The 22,114-nt window shown below is 43.5% G+C and overlaps 2 protein-coding genes across 2 annotated transcripts; one reads left to right on the top strand and one right to left on the bottom strand.

The window, feature by feature from the left end:
- The first annotated feature begins 3,499 nt into the window (after positions 1-3,499).
- On the top strand, positions 3,500-10,485 carry LOC139747162 (guanine nucleotide-binding protein G(q) subunit alpha-like). The gene is made up of 6 exons (XM_071659114.1): positions 3,500-3,691; positions 5,574-5,726; positions 6,785-6,903; positions 7,113-7,644; positions 8,467-8,626; positions 9,087-10,485. The coding sequence occupies exons 1-6, from the start codon at positions 3,683-3,685 to the stop codon at positions 9,275-9,277; spliced, it is 1,164 nt and encodes a 387-aa protein (XP_071515215.1). The 5' UTR covers positions 3,500-3,682; the 3' UTR covers positions 9,278-10,485.
- Positions 10,486-17,279: 6,794 nt separating this feature from the next.
- Positions 17,280-21,859, bottom strand: LOC139747107 (uncharacterized). Its single transcript, XM_071658931.1, has 2 exons — positions 19,944-21,859; positions 17,280-18,387 (listed from the first exon to the last, which is right to left on the bottom strand). The coding sequence occupies exons 1-2, from the start codon at positions 20,775-20,777 to the stop codon at positions 18,061-18,063; spliced, it is 1,161 nt and encodes a 386-aa protein (XP_071515032.1). The 5' UTR covers positions 20,778-21,859; the 3' UTR covers positions 17,280-18,060.
- Positions 21,860-22,114: the final 255 nt, after the last annotated feature.

The following is a 22,114-nucleotide window of genomic DNA, read 5'->3' as shown; positions in this document are numbered from 1 at the left end:
CGTATGGTTCTCTATTACAAAAATATGCATCCATAAATACACATCTATAAATAAATTAGATCCACTTTTTATTCACTATATCATGGTTACTTCACTTGATAACTTGAAGTCCTAATATTAGGGAAATAATGAAAGAAGAAAAAGAAAAGTTGGATGCTTTACAGTATTGACATTTAACGATCATCTATTTTGAATGCACTAAACATGTAGAAAATGCTTATAATTTTTTTTGTGGGTATGAAATACAGAATTAATATAGTTTAGATTCTTACTGTCCGACCTAATTCAAATAATTTCCATTATTCCTAAAGAATGGGAACGACTGTGCTTTTCAAACTGATGACGTGTTTATCAGATGACACGTTGTTACCATACTTTAAATCGATAAGTATTTTCAGTATCATCATGATACAGGATACAAACACACGAATGTCATCATTTTAGTTCTTCAAGAAAGACTATACAGATAACATTACTCCTAACGACAAATCATTCGCAATAAGCTATTCTCTTGAAATGGATGCCATGAACAGACATCTGCAATCCTTCCCACGCTCCCACACCACACCACCACCCTGTTCAGTGTCATGTCTCATGGGTTTTGAGTTTCACAGTATCTGACACCCTCACGCAAAATGTCTCAGTGTATATGGACTCATACCACAATGGTTAGGCTGAATCGGGTCAGATTAAGGTTGTCCAGACCTTACCGTCTGGGCAATGTGGGATGTCCGAATTCCCAGTGTCACCTGCAAAGGTCAAAGACATTGTTGATGACGAATACTCTGCATCCATGTTTCATTTACAGTATCTTTAACAACGTACTTGATACACTTTGATGTTTGTTTTCGCTTTTCATAGGGTATATGGAAATTCAAGCCCATATTATAAGTGAAAACTATTTTATAATCTCAATGAGCTAAAGGAAATGCATTGCAATGGACGGATTGTCATAATCATCTATCTATGACTCACGAATTATTCAAACGTCGACAAATATTACCTTTAGCTCCATTAACAAGTACATAGAGCTTCCCACCACACTTATCCTTTACTTAGTTCCATATCATAATGCATTCTTATTATCTTTTCCTTTGCACATACTGTTCCTTATACTATGACAGCGAACATTCTAAGCAGAAATTTTGTGCATTCTGAAACCATGTTCTTGTCAAATACTTGGTTTGATACGTGGCTGGAAATTTCAGGCACATTTTTTTAAGAGAAAACTAAATCCAAATGGCAAAGTACAAAATGTTATGTAGCTTAAATTCCAGATTTTACACACACACACACACACACACACACACTAAAATATGTAAATGAGTCTAGTGAACTTAAAACAGGATTTATTTTCCGGAAAAAAAATTGGATTTATGAGATATTGAAGTATTATTACCATAGAATGTCTTTTTTTGTTTTGTTAAGAGATCAATAGATGGACAGACACGTCTCTACAGTACGTCAAAAGTATTATGATGTATGTAAAATAAAAAGAAAAAGAATAGGACGACACCAGAAACCAAAGAGAATTTTTCAAAGCTGGCGTTTGGGTAAAAGTTTTACAATGAGAAAAATGATTCAATTTTTAGTAGGATGCGTAGGAATCCTGTCGCCTTCAGACAAAACTAGAGAAATGTTCGTATCATTCAGTACTTGGGGGGTGTCTGATTAGGAAATAACTGCTCAGTTATGCTCGTTACATGGGATTCTTACCTGCTGAAGCACGGCTTTACGGCCCAATACGAACCATGCTGTGACAACAAGGGGACACGTGCTGATAATAAAATCAGAATAATGAAATCAGAATATATGTGTATCTCATATATGTGTACCTTGTCTTTACTCCTATGTACACACACACACCGGTCTAAGGTACAGTGCGTTACCATTTATGGACCAGCTTTGAAGAGAGGATGAACACATGGGCCGACCGCCACACCCAGGATTCGAATCCATGCTTGTGGGAACCCCAAAGTGACCCATGATAACCCATTGTCGGTAACGTTGACCACTACACCACGGTCATTCGTGTATATGTGTGTGTGTGTGTGTGTGTGTGTGTACTAATAGTTACGTTATACATCCATTCCTGGAACGTTGCACAATTTTCTTTCCCTTATCTCCATGATGTCTTAATACACTGGCTTTCTCTTAAAATTATCACCGATAAAACGTAGAACTACATTACTGAACAACGAATAACCGTACTTATCCACCTCTCCAGAAGGCAGATTAGTAAGATTCAAAATAAATCGGTGTAATGAGGGTGTGGCTCCATCCGTAAGCAGTAACATTAGAAATGGACGAAGCAGACAGATGTTATGTACGACGAAGCCGAGAAACCAGAGCACGTAGCAAGTGACTGGACCAAAGACGTAAACTTGTTGTTCAACAACTTTGAGCGTCTCGTATCAAAACCGGAAACGCAGGTCCAAGGATCTTCCAGTGCGTCACCCGTCTTATTGTTTCACACTAATTTGTAGTTCACAATGCAAACTACAAGAGCCTATCACATACAGTCGGGAAAACAAGCCGGTTGAATTTGTCTCTTGTTATGAATATCTCGTGTAAGGAATCCGGGTGTGGTTCTATAGACGAATCAAACTGGGAGACTGGATGGAGGGAGACAATTCAGAAACGAGACCATTGCACCATTGAATCCATTCATTTTTGACGGTTTGAGGTGATGCAATAATACACACGCTTATAAGTAAATAACAATGTTTGAAAATCACGAAAAATTGCAACTTTCTCGTCTGTCATGTCTTGGAGTAATCAATCTCCCTTGCAGTTCAAAGGTTATATATATATATATATATATATATATATATATATATATATATATATATATATATATATATATATATATATATAATGGGTATATGCTCGCTAAATATCATGTTCGGAAGGTCTAGGAGAACAGGAACGGTGGACATTTGTGTACTTAACATGAGGCTGAAATTTTACTTCCCGCCCCAGAGAGTGAAGAGGCCAATCTGAACACTTGTAGCCATCGAAAATTACATCAAGTCAGAACCCAAGACGACATGAAAATCCTCATATTTTCCTGACAAGTTTCACAGCCCCGCCCAACCAAAGTCAGAGTTGCTTACGATCGCCTGGCCACGATTTTTTGCCTGCCTTACTATGATTAGTGAAGAGCGATGATATGGACTATCTAATTTGACTTTTCCTTTATACTTTGATATATGTACAAGCAAGAATGTAGCCCGGCGAAAAACAGTCACAAGTGCAAAATATCATAGGAAAGAGTAACTATTTCGTAGATATCAATGGAAATAAATATCATAATAAACGCCAATATGGAAGACTGGCAATGAAAGGAATAAGTCTGTCTGTAAAAATCACTTCATGAAATTGCTTTCTCTCATTTTGCTAAGATAGATAATGTGAAATTTTTAAAAGTTTACGAATTTCTTTTTTTTCGTGGACCGTTTGTGGCAACTTGACGCATCCTTTAAGCCTTATCGCTGGCAGTACTTACCACGGCATTTCATTGGGCACTGGCTTCATGTTACATAAGCATTTAGCTCAATTTCTTTTTGCCCAATTACAGTCATGGAAACTGACTGGGTAGTTAATACATTGGATTACGCCCTTACCTTGTGTTTGTTCTTCGAATGGATTTGTTCGGGGTCGGTTCGATCTGCATAAAGCTATGGAAGAGGTAAGTTGTTTTATTATGCTTCCTCCTTCAGCTACCAGGCTGACTGAAGTACAAGAACTTGACCCACAATCAAGAGAGTAGACATGTTGGAGCTTAAGGTGCGCATAATGATGTAACTAAAGGAAGGCGACAGTACAGCACTGACGTGTATCACTGTGACACCATTATATGCCTCAGGGTTCCGTTCCAAACTTTAGCTAGCTAGGCTTTGCGATTCTAAGATGAAATTTGACGATAACACAACCTCAACATGATATATATATATATATATATATATATATATATATATATATGGCAAAAATATGAATGCCGTACATCTATCTGGGATAATCTTTACCTATTTCATTTATTTGCTGAAATACTTTAAACGCAGGCTGTTAAGTGATTTCATTTTGGAAGTATGATAAGAAGTACTGCTCACACAACGACAGAACATTGAAGTTTATTTTTTTCTGAAGTATAACCTTCTAAAATCGTTTTTTCTCAGAGATTCCTGTGAAGGATGTTCCTAACAAGGAGAAAAGCATCTCATGATGTTTTTGAAAAGAGCCGTAACTAAGACATTGTTCATAGCGTTATATAGTTCGGGTGTTGCTCCTCAACTATAGCTTGTGATGAAAGTTTCCTAATTAAGTGTAATTTTACCGTAAAATGTTTACATATGCTTTCAGTGATGCGTATTTCACCAATTGTGATATGGACAAGGAGAGGCAGTACCTCATACAGACAATATCTATTGTTTGATGACATATTCCCCCAGAGCAGACTCGAAAACTTTAAACGTTTTATGGTCAGAAAAATATTTTCCTACATCCACCAAGGATCATAAAATGATGGCGTGTGCGTGGTCGTGTTCATTGCCAGAACGGGGAACTGCCCATGGGTAGTGGGGAGAAGCGCTAATGAAATGTCGGCAATTGCCGACTCGCTGTCAAGCAACACAGTAACCCCTAGTCACCAGAGTTTATGGTACTCTTATGAAATATCTAATCCCGTAGAGAATAGGATGAAATACAGTGAAGACTTACAGGTAACTGACGTACTTGCCTAGACTATAGCCACGAAATACCGATTAGACGAAAACCTGGTGTAAAGTATAATGACTTCGACACCTTTCTTCACCCCAGAATCATTACCATTCACTATAGTTTGATAGTGATAACAGATTTTTGTAGACGACAAAAAAAAAAAAATGTTTTTGAAAAACTAAGACACTACTCGTGAATTTTACCTTCATACATCGGTTAAAACTTTTACATGCTGTCCACATCCATAATTCCATAACAGTTCGTTTACTACTCTTAATACCATTAAAGTATTTATTTACTTTTTTTGACCAGACGTTCGAGAAAGACCAAGGAGCCTAGCTAGACAGGTAGCCCTCCTTGCCTAACCCTCAGAGCTCAATATTGACCAGAGAGGTCAAAGTTCTCCGCAAGCCTAGCCATACGCAATGATTTTCGGCATGGAAACCATCTATGATATTACGAAGCATTATAATTTCAGGGCGTTATTAACTCGAGACGTCATAAATAGTCAACCTAACCTAACCTAAAACTGGAAATATTTCCCCACTTGTAGCCTATTTTGTACTCTCTCTCTCTCTCTCTTCTCTCTCTCTCTCTCTCTACTTTGGCTTGCAATGTTTACCATGAATAATTATTGTCTCCTGCAGCGTTTATCACGGATCGATCCCACCTCCTCGAACATATAAATTCATCTAAAGTGTCACAGATAACAGTTTGGATTACAGGTTCTGGCTAACATAATCTCCCATAGATAATGTAGAGGTGGATGGTTCCTACCGACAGACTTCCCACAGAAAGGAAACAATCGGCACCACAGTGATTCTAAGAACCCTCCTACCCCTTACCCCTTACAGCATGACGGAGATGACGACTCGAGGGTGTACCGCAGGAGGAGGAGGTCCCTCCTGAAGAGACTCCGGCAGGCCGTCGTGAGCGTCCTGAGTCGCCTAAGCATCTTCAACTCCTGCAGGTTCTGGGAAGACGCACCACAGGACACCTTCAGGAGAGTGAGTTGGCCGCCGTCGGTATTGGCGTGGTGTATTACACAGATCATAGGTAGATATATACCTGCTGGGTTACAACACAGGGCATAGGTAGATATATACCTGCTGGGTTACAACACAGGGCATAGGTAGATATATACCTGCTGGGTTACAACACAGGGCATAGGTAGATATATATCTGCTGGGTTATACAGGTCATAGGTAGATATATACCTGCTGGATTACACATATCATAGGTAAATATGCTACTAATTGCACAGGTCATAAGTCAGTTTCTAAACATATGCGTAAGATAAAACCAAACAAAGCATTAGGAGCCGATGGAACGATATCTATTCTCAATGTCGATCAGACGTTAGCAAATTTGCTTGATAAATCGCTAACGTATAGCATTGTGTCAGAAACATCAGCGGGATGCTAATCCAGTACTCAATCTTCAAAAGAGGGTTAGACACCTCGATACCTCAAGATTCATATTATTATCCTGTTGGTGGTGGTTTGGGGTCTGGGTGTGGGGGCCTAACTTTTAAGCGACCTCACCTCACCTCACGGCCGCCGAGTTGCCAGGTAGGGGATAGCCTGGGTCAGAAGAGGTGGGGTAATTTCCTGGCCTTGATTAGGAACGTGGTTCCCACCTGTTTATATGTGCCTCCTTTTGCTTTCTGTGATCAGCACACCTCCAGATGTAATGCAACGAATCCACAGCTCCCTATCCACCAACCAAGCCCAACGGACCTTTCCACGGTTTACCCAGGACGCTTCATATGCCCTGGCTCAGTCCACTGAGAGTATGTCGACCCCTTTTACCACATAGCTCCAAGTAGCTTTATCCCGTGCATGCCTTTCACCCTCCTGCATGTTCAGGGCCCGATCGCTCAAAATCTTTGTCACTCCATCCTTATTAAATTAGCAGAGTAATTTAGATAAAACGTATGATTTGTTTTAATGGTCCAATTAATTTGCATGTTTGCTTCCCTGTCATCCATCCAACCTTCCGTGCCTGCCTGTGTGGTTGGTATGCTGTCCTGGTGCCGTGTGACCACTTGACGCGGCTCCTGAAGAGGACGATAATGGAGGCGAGGGTGCTGGTGCTCGGGGCTTCGGACACGGGCAAGTCGACCTTCATGAAACAGATGAGATACGTGTTCGGCGACACCTACCCCATACATGATCGGAGGAGGTCAGACAATGGTCCATTTGACCCCATTTCTTTTATTGTTGTTATTTTTTTTCACTTCCATGTCTTGAATACCATAATTCACCATAATTCTTAAGCTTGGGCCTTTGATAATTTTACCCGTTTTCTTCACGGGGTTGTTGATATAAACGCTTGAGATTTATAAGGTAACGGAAGACCTTTGTTGGTGATATTTGCCTGTGTATCGCCAGGCACCTGCCGCACATCCGTCGCAACCTGCTGGAGAGCCTGCACAAGATGGTGAGGGCGATGGACAGCTTCGGCATCGCCCAGGCCAGCCAGGAAGCCAGGGAGGCCGCTCAGAGATTCAGCGACATGGCATCCCTGGAGCAGTTCCTTGAGGAGGACGCCACAGTGGACTCCCTCTTGGTGCAGCAGACGCAGGTGCTGTGGGCCGACCCCGGCGTGAAGGAGGTTTACATGAGGGGCAATGAGTACCACCTCCTCACCAACGCCGGGCACTTCCTCTCCAACGCCCAGGAAATTCTGGGCGATAACTATCTCCCGACCATGGACGACATCTTCCGCATGCGGTACCCGACGCGGGGAGCCATGACCATCACCTACGACCTTGGGGAAATGCAGATGACCCTCCATGACATGGGAGGTCAGAGGTCGGAACGTAAGGACTGGATCAACCAATTGAACAACCCGACAGCCATTCTCTTCCTGGCGTCCCTCTCCGAATATGACCAAACGGTCGAAGAGGAAACTGAAGGCCTGGTAAGTCGAGTATTGTACTGTACGCGTCTCATGACTTGGTTTATTAACTTGGTGCACTGATTTCTTATTCTTATACCATCTGATGAAGTGTTTTAGAGGCCGGGCGAGTCCACTTGCGCACACCTGCCGGTGAAGTGTCTGGGAACTGGGCTTAATCCCCGACGAAGGAGAGGAACTGTATCTCTGACGGGGTTTGACATTTGACGGAAGACGCGTCGTACGGTTGACGAAAGACGCGTCGTATGGTTGACGAAAGACGCGTCGTGCGGTTGACGGAAGACACGTCGAACGCTTGACGGAAGACACGTCGTAAGACCCTCCGTAAACCCGTCAAAAAAAAAAAAAAATGTGACTGTCGGTGTGGGAGGTACGGCACCACCAGGCTAGCCACCATACCCGAAGGTCGGACAGCATCCTGCCCTTCAGGTTAAGGGTTATGTGGTGGACGCCATGTATGAACGAAAAAAAAAAAATCTTTATCTGCCGAAAAGGCGAGATGGATTCATGCGTGCCCGACCTTCGAAGTGGTCGAGGAGATTGCGTGACGTGCTAGTGACGAGACTGAGGACGAAAGCGAATTCAGTAAAGTCGTCCAGAAGCATCAGGTAACGCAGGTAAGGTCACCGAGCGTCATGACAGTCGGACGTAAAAATCTCGCTATTTAGTGCCTTCCCAGGAGGGACTCCCTCTGGTCTCACTTCCCCAGCCCAGCACCGACAGCCACACTCACCCCTCACCTCTCCCTCCCTCACCCTTCACCTCTCTCTCTCACTCACTCCTCACCTCTCCCTCACTCACCCCTCACCTCTCTCACCCCTGCAGGAGAAGAACCGGGTGCAGGAGAGCCTGGACATCTTCACGGAGCTGCTGAGGTATCCGCCCTTCGTCAACGTCCCGGTCATCGTCCTCCTCAACAAGTCGGACATATTCAGGGAGAAAATACTTTACCACTCTCTCAAGGACTACTTACCCGAGTATGACGGTCAGTGTACTCCACTATACCCTGCCCCTGTCTGAGCTTGTTGTGTATGACGGCCAGGATGTGTGACTGTGTTACAGTATATGAGAATATATATACGCACGATGTAGTATGCTTGGTAGTCCTAGATTTCTTCAGTTAAGCAAACCATGTGGAAAAACCGCTAACCTACGATTCTATTTCTCGGTAGAATGCTACATACTAGGGAAATCACTCCCTTATTTCTTATCATCTTACGAACCTGTAGTCCTAACCCAACAGTTTCCTCTCTTATTAACCTTAACATCATTTCTCCCACTAATGAACCCACCAATGTGTACCAAAAGAACTTTATACTCAAACCCTTTACCACAACCTCCTTTGTACTACATACCACCACCACTCGGAACTCCTCCTCACCTACACTTATAACCGAGCAAAACCCAGTTCGTTCGATCTCACCATCTCGATCACCATCCGACAGGTCCTGAGAAGAACGAGCGAGCTGGGCGGGAGTTCATCGCCAGCCTGTACGAGAAGTTGGCCTCCTCCCATAGCTGCCACTTCTTCTCGCGCTTCACCGAGGCCACCAACACAGACAACTTCATAACCATCTTCTCTTACATCAAGAATCACGTTAGTAGGATCATGATCGGCCAGGCGGGACTCTACTGAGGCCCCAGCGAGTGTGCGTGTTCGTCTGATTTGAGTATAGAAACGACAGCTGCAGAAATGCAAACGACTTGATCGTCTTGGAGGTTCGGCCATAGGTGTGAAAAAAAAAATATATATCAGAAAATGATTCTTTGTCGAACAGAGGATACGTGAGTTCAAGGTTCGTGTTAGAGACACGAAGGAACAATGTCCAGTGTCTTGCGTGCTGCAGAAAACGAAAGAAATTTTTAAAAAATGTGATAACTTGAGGAGGTGGTTCTTCTCGAGTGTTTTCGCTTTCGAAAGACACGGTCAGTGATTTGGGCCGTCGAGTGACCTGTGGAAATATAGGCCACAACCTGAGACACACTCTCAGAGGTTATAGTAAAATACTGAGTGGCAAAATTACCTTCGTACATTAAGAGTCTGTACAAGAAAAACTTCGACATCATTGCATTGATCCTGTGTAGACAAACAGGGTACGACAGTCTAGGAAACCAAACCTCTGTGGGCGCCATCCAACACCATAGTGTGATGGGATTTTTGAACCCAAGAAACCGAATGGTGTGTTAATCCTGCAGTGTGAGGAGAGCATCGCTGACACTCAAGGTGTGACAGACTGTGTGTCATGAACGTAAACAACATTTGAGACCTACACATATATAGATGATTAGTTCCTTTGTGCATGACGTTAGATCCATCGGTAAGATATGACGTGACCTCTGACCTGACCATTGATTAAGTCAAGGGCCAGGCCATCATGCCTAGAAGTCACATGGTCGAGTTCACTTACTGCACCGTTATGTTCATGGGGGTTGAACACCTGTACTGGTGCCTTATAGCATCAAATGTTCACTGTAGGATCACAACATACATGGCTCCAATGAATCTCATATATGCAGCTTGTATATCTTATTAAGCACCTGAAATGTATGTAGAAATTACATTCGCTAAACAGAGGAGTCTCAGTCCTTATACTCAGTGTCAAGAAAGGCCATAACTCTTTCAGTAATTATGTACTGGTATTGTACGGGGAGAGTGCTATACCACACTCATAGGGGCTCCCCCATCTGTTGAACTTTCCCCAATTATCATACAGCTGTTAAAACCACTGTACACCGTATGCATTCACATTTTCATTACTTTGTGTTTCATTTAGTACTTTCAGTACTGTTTAAGCACTTCCTTAAATATTTTCCGATGTAAAAGTCCTGTTTTAAATCTTTTACTGAACGTTTTCTGTTTGATTTCATGTCATGGCCTCTAGTTATTTCGTCTTTGCATTCCCAAATATCAGACATGTTCAAAAACGTAACTGGTATGGTCCCTTACTCTTCTCTCTTTCATTGGGGGACAAATCTACATACTTCAATCTCTCACTGTAACTTGAAACATTGTTGATCATAGCAAAATCTTTCATGCTATCTTCAGCACCTCCTGACTTTTCTTTTTTCTAAGTTGGGTGACCAAAACTCGAAAATCTTATTCTAGTTTTGACTTAATGAATGATGACGTAACAAGTCTGCTGAACGTTTCCTTATCCACGTACTTGAATGCGAATCTGATATTTTCTTGCTGACCAATTTGCCTCACTAATAATTCTCTTCCTGGTAGGACTCTGGTGATAACTCCAAGGTCCCTCTCGCACATACATTCCCGTATCTCATTCCCTCCTACATAATATGTGTAGTGAGGCCTTCAAAAGCGTTCCATTCTCATTACCCTACATTCAGTCGAACTGAATATCATCAACCAATTACCTGACGATCTCCACAGTTTGTCTAGGTCCCCTTGTAAGACGATGCATTCCTCGTCAACCATTTGCTTCCGTCGGGAACATAGCACCGTCCGGGAATATTTAAATACGAGTCCGCCGGTCCTTCTGGCAGGTCATATATATATACATACCAAGGAGCAACAGTCCCGAAATAAGAACCAAGAGACACAGCAATGGACACCCGACCTATTTTGAGAAGTGTCCTACCCCACAATGTGTATCTATCTACTCCCACTAAGGAAGGAGTTTCCCAATTATTTGTCTGACGATTCGCTTTCATTGCCAGCCTCCTGTGTGGTGAGGAGTGAAATCCCTCCTAGCAGTCCAGGTACACACCTTCGCCGTATGAAAACGGGACGCGACTTTCCAAAGCGGTCAAAGTAGTATGTTCCGCATGGCCTTATTTCCCCAAGACCGTTTGGCCATTCGGGTAGTTTCGCCCTGGCAAGAGGATCATCCTTCGGTGCTTTTTCTTGCAGACGACACTCGTCTCATGAAGAGCGACTGGTCTGTGGTTCTGCACAACATCCTCTGGCGTCCTTTCGTCGAGGAAGGTACGACACTCGTCCCCTTTTTGGAACTTTACTTGCCTCTAGCAACGTCATAGGACATCAAGCGTCCTGTCACACTTCATCAAGATCTTTAGCCTCACATGGGTCAAGGCCCTTAAGAAATATGTTGTGAAATTTCAGTGCTTTCCAAGACTTCTCCCGCTCCCATCTCCCTGGTGTTTGGGCTATAGTTTCTCCTCGCATCTGTTTACATCGGTCTTAGAACTGTACGATCTTAGAGTACCTGTCTCACGGACACTTTGTATCAGCCTGATATCTCTTGTATCTTTTTGAATGTTATCTCTCTGTTATCTTTCTGTATTTGTTCGTGACCCATGAAAAAATCTATGACGGATTATACATTATTATCATCAACACCACCATGCCAGTTCTTTCTCAAAGTTGCTCCTCCTACGTTTTACCTGAACAGGTCATCTTACGGGATTTCATGAAAATACAGCCTCTTTTTTTTTTTTTTTTCAAGAGGATCAATCCCCCTTCTCTTCTGTTCTCTCCCTCTCTCTCTCTTTCCCTACCAGGCATCAGGTATCCTTCTGGACACAACACGTCAGATTTTCCGTCTTTACCCGGTTTAGTTTCCTCTGCTACATACCATCAATCTGAGGTATGTTCCCCGATTCGATCCTTTGACCCTCAACCCTCTTTTTCCATAAACTGCCACTATACCTGCGTTTGTATACGTTACTTTCAGTCAAACAATCCTATCACAACATTCCTGACTTCTCTGAGGTACGGCCGAGGCTGTTCTGCTCTCAGGCCTTTTAAAACTTCTGATCAAAGACATTACACAAAGATTTTTTTCTCACCAGTGGCCAGCAAGACAGACTCATTGGAAGCCTGTCGGTCGCTGGCTTCCTAATCACTCTCCCCCACTCGTTCCTATCCTCGTATTCTCTATTTCCCCTCAATATCCTCCAGTGTCTTTCCCATGATCACGAGGGCGGCCTCTTGATGCCTTCAGTCTACCTCATTCCAGGAATTCCCTGCGAGACACCTCCCCTAAAATAGCCCAGTTCAAATGTCGTCGTACATCGCGTTCCTTCCATTCCCCGTATGCGGCCCCGATCACCTTAGCTTGTATTCATTACATTTCAATGCCCATTCAACAACCATATCCTCTCATATCTTGGTCTTATCATCTTATCCATTCCCGTAACTTCTCTGATCTAGCTCTACTGCTCTCAGATGTGCATAGATTTTTTTTCTTTTTTTTTTCTTTCAAGCTCTGCTTGGAGCCAAAGTTCAGGTGGGCCAGGAGCAGTGTGAAGCATATTGTTCAGTCCATGATTTTGTACCTACTCTCTATAGACTGAAAGAATAAATAAAACGTAGCGGCTGTTCACTGTGCAACATAATTGGCCGATGCATCCAGCCACGGCGATGCACAGATTGTAGCTAAAGTTGATGATTGATTGATTGATATGATGCCATTTGTAAGATGATGTTTGATTGATTGATATGATGCCAATTGTAAGTTGACGATTGATTGATTATGATGGCATTTGTAAGTTGACGACTGATTGATTATGATGGCATTTGTAAGTTGACGACTGATTGATTGATATGATGGCATTTGTAAGTTGACGACTGATTGATTGATATGATGGCATTTGTAAGTTGACGACTGATTGATTGATATGATGGCATTTGTAAGTTGACGATTGATTGATTGATATGATGGCATTTGTAAGTTGACGACTGATTGATTGATATGATGGCATTTGTAAGTTGACGACTGATTGATTGATATGATGACAATTGTAAAGTGTTAGATTTTAAGCAAGGATTAACTATCTAAACACTCGATACGGTTTATATTAAATCATATGATTTAGCTTCCTTATAAAAGGTTCACCAGTCTTACGTAAGCACTCCTGTCAGAAATGTCTCTAAAACATTTCCTTCTTCCATTGTTAACATTCAATTCATATATGAATCCTCGAGCTTCAAATGAACTAAAGGAACTCTTTTCCCCTGCTCCTGCATGCAGTGCAGTCCTGATGAATTTGCAGGACTCCCCAAGGTAAAGGAAGGATCTTGGGATTGTATATCATAATTCGTAATGTCAGCAGCCCAACCTGCCATGGTGCGTGTGGAACTCCTTTTCCCCCTCACATAGCTCCTAGGACGCAGCAGTTCAATGCCCTCCCCCCTCTCTCTCTCTCTCTTGCCAGTGACTGAGTGTGAGATCGTCCGTGCTTGTTTACAGAAGCTGCATAGGGTCGTTACGGCAGTGTTGTGTGTGGGTATCTCCCAGCTACTCTGGCAATACCCAGACTAGACTGCGTCGTCGGGAGGCCTCTTTGGCAACGGTGTCCCCTCCCTCAACCCCCCAGATGGCGCAGTGCGGGTCGCCTCTGTCCAAAAACGACCAACCCGGATCCCTCCCTCACCCGCAACTTACAGCTAACGACACTATCACTGGCAACCCCTCTACTAGGTCCCTGATAACGTGGGCAAGCGACCCAAGCCACGGCTTTACCCCCCCCCCCCCCCCCCCCGTCTCTAATCTGTCTGGTACAAGGTACAGTTTCCTAAACATATGCCGACGGGTGACTGGGGAATGGAGAGGCGATCGCTTGGGTTGCCGATTTCCCTCAGGAACATATGAGTCTAAAGCTGCGACCTACTTACGTCAACTGTGAGGGTAATTAGTGTGTGTGTGTGTGTGTGTGTGTGTGTGTGTACGCGGTTCTTCTTCAGCCCTTGAAAAAAAATTAAAAACTCACGAAATAAGGACATGAATCAAACGCCCTCTGATACATATACCAGTTAAACAGCGCACAACTAACAATGGAAGAGCTTGGTATCCGGGTGAGAGGGGCACATCCCACCACGCTTGGCGCTTGAGACAAAACAGGTGTTCAGCTTGTGGTAAAGGAAGGTACCAGTATGGTGGTGGTATACGCCACTCCGTCAGGGACTCGCCGAGGTAGTCGTGATAACAGGAGAGCAACACACACCACAGAGCCGGACGGGAACCAACAGACGGGGATTGAATTAATCAGTGGAACGACGAAAACATGGATTGAAAATAAGTGTCCATGAAATAGCGGCTTTCTTGAAGATACTGAAACAGGACAAATTCAACAGTGAAGAGCTACCCAATATGAATGTATATATATATATATATATATATATATATATATATATATATATATATATATATATATATATATATAAAGGCAGTGAGTATATGGCGACACTTGAGGTGGCTTGAGTGGAGATGATGTCACCAACGCAACAAGACAGGCCTGAAGCTGCACACACACACACACACACAGAGTGTTGACTAACGTCGGCTGAATGTTATTGTTGCAAGACACCCGAGGTCGTAATATAAAAAATATATTACAAAAGAAATATTTTTTTTTTTGGCTGAATGGCACCTCTCCCTGATCTGCTGCTCTTTATCTAGTAATTTGCTCCTGGTGAAATTATAAAGTATCGGTTTACCTTTCACCTCGCCTGCAATTCTCTTTTTATCAGTTCCTCCTTCCTCCAAATTGAGCAGTACTCGTTTTTCTCTATTTTTTTCTCATGCTGGCTGGCTACAGTCTTTTGTTCTCTGACTATCAAGCCATATCTCTCACCCCTTTTCTACTTCTCTGGTGCCTATCTCCTACTTCTTTGTGTATATAGGTTTGTCATTCCGGACCAACGTCCCCTTTGAACACTTCCTTTATTACTAGGCTGTTTGCATATCAAAACAAAAATTCGCTACACGTCTCCATATCAAAGGCAGTCCTCACCAGCCTTCCTCGTACATCTTGCCTGTAATTACCGATTCTCCAAACTTGATTCGTTTCGTCGCCTGCCTGTCAAGTAGTCAAGTAGCTTTATAAACATGCATCCCTTTCCCCCCTTGTTCGGAAGATTGTCACCTAACTGTGTATGTTTCGCGCAATCTAAACATCCATGGATTATTCACATTCACTTTATAGTCTAGCTTTGTACAACTGTTTACGATGTGACATTCGGTCGAATTCTTGTACAGGGTAATGGTGGCGCGGTCCATTCGCACAGCGGCTTCCAAACTTAGCATGTTATGTCCGCCACTCTCCTTCCCAGCTCCAACTTTGCAGAGATTTCTTCACCATGATAGTAAATTCAATACATTCCTTACCAGAAAGAAACCAATTCCAGGAGTTATTCATTTTACGATGTAATCTTTAAATGAATGACTATCTGTTTGAATTACTATAGGCTACAGTCGGTTATTTTGAGACTCCCACCAAGAGATGGCAGCGCACACTCTACAGAGATAAGACGCCCTAAGCAAACAAACCCGCATATCATAATCTCACATTAGTATCTATTTTATAACTATTACTCTAGTCGGTTGTGTCTATCGTTGTTCAAAAAGGCCAGAGTGGCACGTAAGCCTCCGAGGTAGAACGGTCCACACACAAGCATCTCTACAGTGGCTTATCACCGGAAACACACGGTAAGTGTTCCAACACCAACAAGGCATCAACAAGGTGTCATGGCTCATGTCATGAGTATTCACTTCATTCCCTGACCTTTTTCTTATATTTACCATAAGCGTATCTTGATAACTTCATGCGATGGTATCATACATAAACGTTGAAGGGCAATTCGAAATTCGTTGAAAACGAATGCAGGTGCATCGAGAAACCTCCCTCTCTCTAGGTTGATTGGATATCTGAGCTTTACGCATATCGACTGCTCGGGTTACTAACGTCAAATCATAACCATAATCGAACACCTTTTACATGTATAGAGTAACACGAACATACAAGCTCTTACTGTATTCATGGCCAATGAGTTACTGATCAATCCTAGCTTCCTCCTTAATGACAGGTACTGAGCAGTCCTAGCCTCCTCCATAAAAAAGGGCTATTGAGCAACTTCGGGTTCCTTCTTAAGGATAGGTACTGAACAATCATAGTATCCTCCTTAAATAGAGCTACTGAGCAATGCAAGTTTCCTCCTTCAAAAGATGCTATTGTGCAATCCTAGTCTCCATCTTAAACAGACCTACTGAGTAATCAAAGTTTCCTCCATCAAAGAGCTACCGAGTAATCCTAGCTTCCTCCTTAAGAATGGCTGCTGATCGACCTTAATTTCTTCCTTGATCATTACCCAGCAATCCAAGTGTCTTCCGTTACCTATTAAATTCTAATTTCCTTCCTAACGCCTGCGCTACAATAAGACACCTAGTCTCCTTCGCTAACTACCGTTAGTATGGTTACAAACTCACGTCATTAATTTCTTTATCCACTGTAGGTGGAACAGAGACTGTTCAAACCAAGCCTTCGTTACACTACGAGAATCTGGACACGGCAAGGATAAAAAAAAACATACGTTGCATAATCTAAGCACGTTCTGTATAAGAGCAGCAACATTATATATACAGTTGACCGTCGAATCTTTCTCGAATCTCTTATCGAAGTTTCTGACACGGCATTACTATATTAAACCAAAATCAGTTTCTCTTCAAATGTGAACGATACAAATGTACTATAAACAAACGAATTCCAGCACTATGAATATTTTTGAAATGTCACAGAATTTGTAGATACCTGTGACTTGGTGATACAAAACGCAAGGGAATCACTTACTTTCTGAGAACTGAATTTCTTCTATTGCTCTACCTCAATCTACAGTGATGTAGGGTAACACTTGCAGTAGGGAAGAAATCCAAGATATATTAGTTATTCCTTTTACTTGCTACAAAACTGCAACAGAGTGCAGTACAATTCACACCATTTACTGGAAACATAAGTAAAATTTTCAAACTGCGATACCGATTCTATTGTTTTTAGTATCTAAATACCATACGAACATCTTACCACTTTTATCGTACTATGCATGCATAAGTAGAATTATACAATCTAATTGTAACTAGCAACTTCAAACTACACAGTTACTTTTAATGAAAGACTAGTGTTAAACATGAAGCACTTCTTATAACAATACTTTATGATACTTCACTACTCCCTACGCTACAGGAGAGACACTTCCTCACTTGTGTTCCACCTGTGGTGTTGTCAGAAGGCGTGTTCAACAGACGACGTGACTACGCAAGGCGGAGGAGGCATCGCATGTGTTGGCGACCTCTAGCCACAGTTAACTTGTCTTCACTTCACCTCCGATGATCAGTTCAGCAAAACATCTACGCACATAAATGATAGTTATGAATATTGGTATATACAATGAAAACAACTCTGAAATATGTATATGCTGGGGGGGAAAAGTACATAATAAAATGTGACATGATAATCTAAACAACTCCTTTGTTCTCTGAGAGAACTTGATTTTGGAGTTTCATCAAACCTCTGACTTTAAAAAACAGCGTCACCTCAGCTAAACTAGCACCTCATCATGAAGTAACCATCCAGAGGGACAGGGCTGTAACATAAACCGTTCAGGGGTTGAACCAAGACCGGCCGAGATGCGAGCCGATCTGGCGGAGGTAAACACTAATAGGTTCAGTGGGAGAGGCGGGAGTTCGTGTCGACGATGCCGTGCATTTCCACATAATGGGTCTCAGGCGCCGGTTCTCCGGAGTTCTCCTGCCACGCCTTCTGCTTCTCTTCCAGCAGGGAGAGCTTCCTGACCTCCTCGTCGCAACTGGGCATCAGGGCCTTCGTGCCATCGTCTCTGTCATCCTTGAATCCGCAGTGCGCGTCCGCTGAACCAGTGTTGTAGCAGGCGAAGGTATCCGGGTCCAGCTTCTGACGCAGGCGCAGCAGCGTGTCCTCGTCGAACTCTTCGTAGGTTGAGTCTGGGTCGCTTTTCTGTCCGCGTTGCAACAGCTGCCGGAAATATGTATACATGACTATAATGTATCCAAAATAATAAAACAACAACTATAAAAGATTAATATTTCAAATATTACACCAACTCTAGACAATAACAACAAAGAAAAGACGATGACAGAGGTAGAACACAAATGAGTTACTAAAACAATGTTAAATACAATGATTAATTAGGTCGGTGTGCACCAAGGAAGCCATGAACTTGTGCAGAATATATTTCAAAGCAAAAGAAAGGGCAGGTTCGAGAACATTAACTATTGGCATGATCCACGGCAGCAAAATTGCTAAACCTTCGCTAACATACGAACGACAGTGTAATCTAAGGGTCATACGGGAGCACAAGTATGGCATTAACGCCCTATCGTTAATATGTCTCAAGACACGAACGAGAAGTAAGGTAAAGTGGACCAAATAGTTAAGCATGGAGAAACATAGTTTAATGTGTAATATTAGTGGTCATCGTGCCTAGGGTAAGATTGGTATATAAACAAGTTATCACTTGCATTAGAAAGAGTCAAGATGACGTAATAGACCATTTAGAACTAGTCTGTCATCCTCATCACCATTGTGTGTGTGTGTGTGTGTGTGTGTGTGTAACGGGGGAGGTATCAATTTCGCTAACATGGATTCTATCCATCATGCCCCCAGGAATCTTTACCATCCTCAGTAAACATACAGCAAACTTGAGAGGATAATGAACATAAGGATGTAATAATTAAGAAAACGGGAAAGTGCGTCAAGGCTAGGATACAACGTACGTGAGAGAGAGAGAGAGAGAGAGAGAGAGAGAGAGAGAGAGAGAGAGAGAGAGCTCTTTGACGGTGATAAACACAATTCCTGCATCGGCCTCTATAGCACGACGGTACGACCCCTGAGCACGACGGTGCGACCCTTGTGCATGTCGGTACGACCCTTGAACACGACGGTACGACCCACGAGCACCACGGTGCGACCCTTGGGTATAATGTCGCCACCTCTGACCTCTGATCCCCATGGGTCGGGTCAAAGGGCAGGCCATCATACCGTAGAACCATATCCTCAAGTTCAACAAAAGGCATCAAGCCACAGTATACGCGACGCTTGCGTCATCTGAACTTACCCGAAGTTTTCCTCCGCGTACTAACTGGACGCAGCAAATAAGAATTCCTCGAAGACACTTCGTCATGCATGATGTGTTTTTCTCGCAAGAAAAAAAAAAAAAAGTGGACAATGCGACGGAGAAGCACCTGTACATCGATTCAGAATTTCTCAAATACGTATCGACTGATTGGCATATATCAATTATGTCATAATTGGCATTCGTGGCGCTTGGGTGAGTGTATTAGTCGATATTCTAAAGCAAATTCCCGCCCGAGAGCTATCAGGGGTGTGAATATGTGGGAAAATTTAGGCATTATAGGAAAAGTGATGAATGTGTGCGGTAACTTTAAAGTTCTACACCTGTCAAGGAAAGCAGAATAATTCTATTTCTCCTAAAGGCAAGACGGCCTCCACGAACACAAGATCTACCCAGGTATTTGCTACCAGCTACGTCAAGACGATGGCGAACTTACCAATGACTCGGGTAGCTTTGGGATGGGAGGCGGGACGTCTGAATGAGGGCGCCTACGTCTGGTAAGCAGGAGATACACCCAGGCAGCCACCACCAGCAGGAAGGCTCCGCCCAACACACATCCAAGCAACACTGGCTTGTACAGCAGATGAACAGGGCTCTGCTCGCTGACAGCTCTAGGCAAGCAGTCAAACATTAACTTCGCGGACCCCCCTACCAGGACGACGAAGCCCTCGAAACTGTGCGTCTTCCACCAGCGACTAGACCTGATGGAGCGCGACCAGTTGCCCACCCTCACAATCAGCCCATGTTTATCTCGGCCCAAATGGACGATGTGTCGGTAATAATTAACTTGGACTTCTAACCAGCTGTTGATGTCATCACTTCCCAGATCCAAATCACTGAAAACTATCTTTTCGTCCGTGAGGTACGGACCTCTGGAGTTCCAGAGGTTATCAATCTTCATGTGGAACACCAAGGCACGAAAGCCCGGTTGTGGCTTGATGTAGAAGGTGTACTCGAGGAGATTGATTTCATTGACTTTATGGAGCCCGGCTCCGGCGGGCGACTCGACCTGGGGACAATTTCTTGTCGGAGCTTCTCTCTTGGTCACAAGTTTCGGTTCCGCGAACCGTCTGGCATCAAGAGCCACCACGTCTTTGTCTCCCTGCCCCTGGACATGGCCGGGGACGTCTGTAATAGACTGCTCCTGGAACGATGCCTCCTCAATCAACTGTTTTTTCCCAGGTACGTGAGCACCAGCAACACGGGTCTCTAAAAGCACACAACAGAAGGCAATCCAGAATAAAGCAATTTTTGAGCTATATCCCACCATGGCGCAGGTGTGGGGGGGTCAAAGCGCTTTGCCAGTATAGTTCACAGATGGTCGCTGCTGGCCTCTTCTGGAGCACCAGCAGCCAGATGGTTCAAGCTCTCACTTGTGACCTATCACTCGACACAGAAGGATGGCACTGCTCTGTCGGGAAGCAAGGCACTACTGCGTATACCACAGAAAGACCTGGGAGGGGAAGCCTGCCCAGCTGCAGGATGTGATTCACGCCCCTTAGCCACACGCCCTCACCTCTGGAAGCCCAGTGACGTAAACGTGACGAACCAAGGACTCTGCCTTCACCACCTTTCCCCGTCAGGCTCATCTTTCATGGTTCCATAGTGTTATGATCCAAGGACTGGAAAGTATCGAAAGCCTTTGACACTTCACTGGTTGACAGTGAACACTGGCTGACTGACTCGGGCTTGTTTAACTCATATGAGAAAATGACACATATCAGTGTCACCTTAATTCTTTTTCCTTTGTCGATACGCAGAGATCTTCCTATCAAAACCGCGGGATTATGATGAACAGCGATACGGTAAAAGTGTGCTCCACCCTGACGCACCAGCTCTCTTGCACAACCCAGTCACGTAAGCAGCAGATATAATATTACTCGCCAAAGACAACAAGAGTCCCAGATAGTGTCTCTAGCTGTTATGTCACTAACAGTCTGACCCCATCTAATGATATCAATCAGAGGGATTATGACATTCAAGTCTTTGGGGTCTTGCAACTGAGATCGGAAATCCCGGATCCTTGGTGTCGTTTTTCAGGAAGGCGGGAAGGAAACCGAGAGGACGAGGACATTCCTTGGAGAAAGGTAAGGGTAATGTTATTTGTAAACCTCAGGACCCCCCTCCATGGAATCCCAATTGAAAGTTTTCATTGAACACGGCGATATTTAGGTATGATGATGTGGTCTCTCGCATGACCCCTTAAAGCTTAGGTCAAATGTCATGGCATCATACCCAAGGGTGGTATAGTCGCGTTTAAGGGTCGTGCTGTCGCGTTCAAGGGTTCTACACCCCGTCTTGCTCAGCAGTGGACCGATGCGTCGTGGTCAAAGGGTCGTACAGTCCTGATGAAGAGGATGAAGTAATGCATGTATAAGACAAAGCGTACTTAACCACGAGACTGTGTTCTGACTCATCCCCGCACTGCTTTATCAGTATGTCACATCAAGGTTAGCACTGAGAGAGAGAGAGAGAGAGAGAGAGAGAGAGAGAGAGAGAGAGAGAGAGAGAGAGAGGAGATCCTCATGTGCGGCAAGTTACAAGCCCTTGCTCCATTGTGGGAGTTAAAAGTCCCGCAACTCTTCAAAGCAAGCTACAAACTTATAC

Source organism: Panulirus ornatus, chromosome 67 (genome assembly GCF_036320965.1).
Source record: "Panulirus ornatus isolate Po-2019 chromosome 67, ASM3632096v1, whole genome shotgun sequence".
Lineage (NCBI taxonomy): Eukaryota > Metazoa > Arthropoda > Malacostraca > Decapoda > Palinuridae > Panulirus > Panulirus ornatus.
Note: the sequence above shows the minus strand (reverse complement) of the source record. Positions and strands in the feature narration are given on the sequence as shown.

Excerpts from the sequence above, each read along its gene's own strand:
- LOC139747107 (XM_071658931.1), bottom strand. The coding sequence starts at position 20,777 with ATGGTGGGATATAGCTCAAAAATTGCTTTATTCTGGATTGCCTTCTGT. Across the intron at positions 18,388-19,943 it reads CAAAGCTACCCGAGTCATTG|CTGTTGCAACGCGGACAGAA; the intron begins GTAAGTTCGCCA and ends TATTTCCGGCAG.
- LOC139747162 (XM_071659114.1), top strand. Across the intron at positions 5,727-6,784 it reads CACAGGACACCTTCAGGAGA|AGGACGATAATGGAGGCGAG; the intron begins GTGAGTTGGCCG and ends CGGCTCCTGAAG. Across the intron at positions 8,627-9,086 it reads CTACTTACCCGAGTATGACG|GTCCTGAGAAGAACGAGCGA; the intron begins GTCAGTGTACTC and ends ACCATCCGACAG.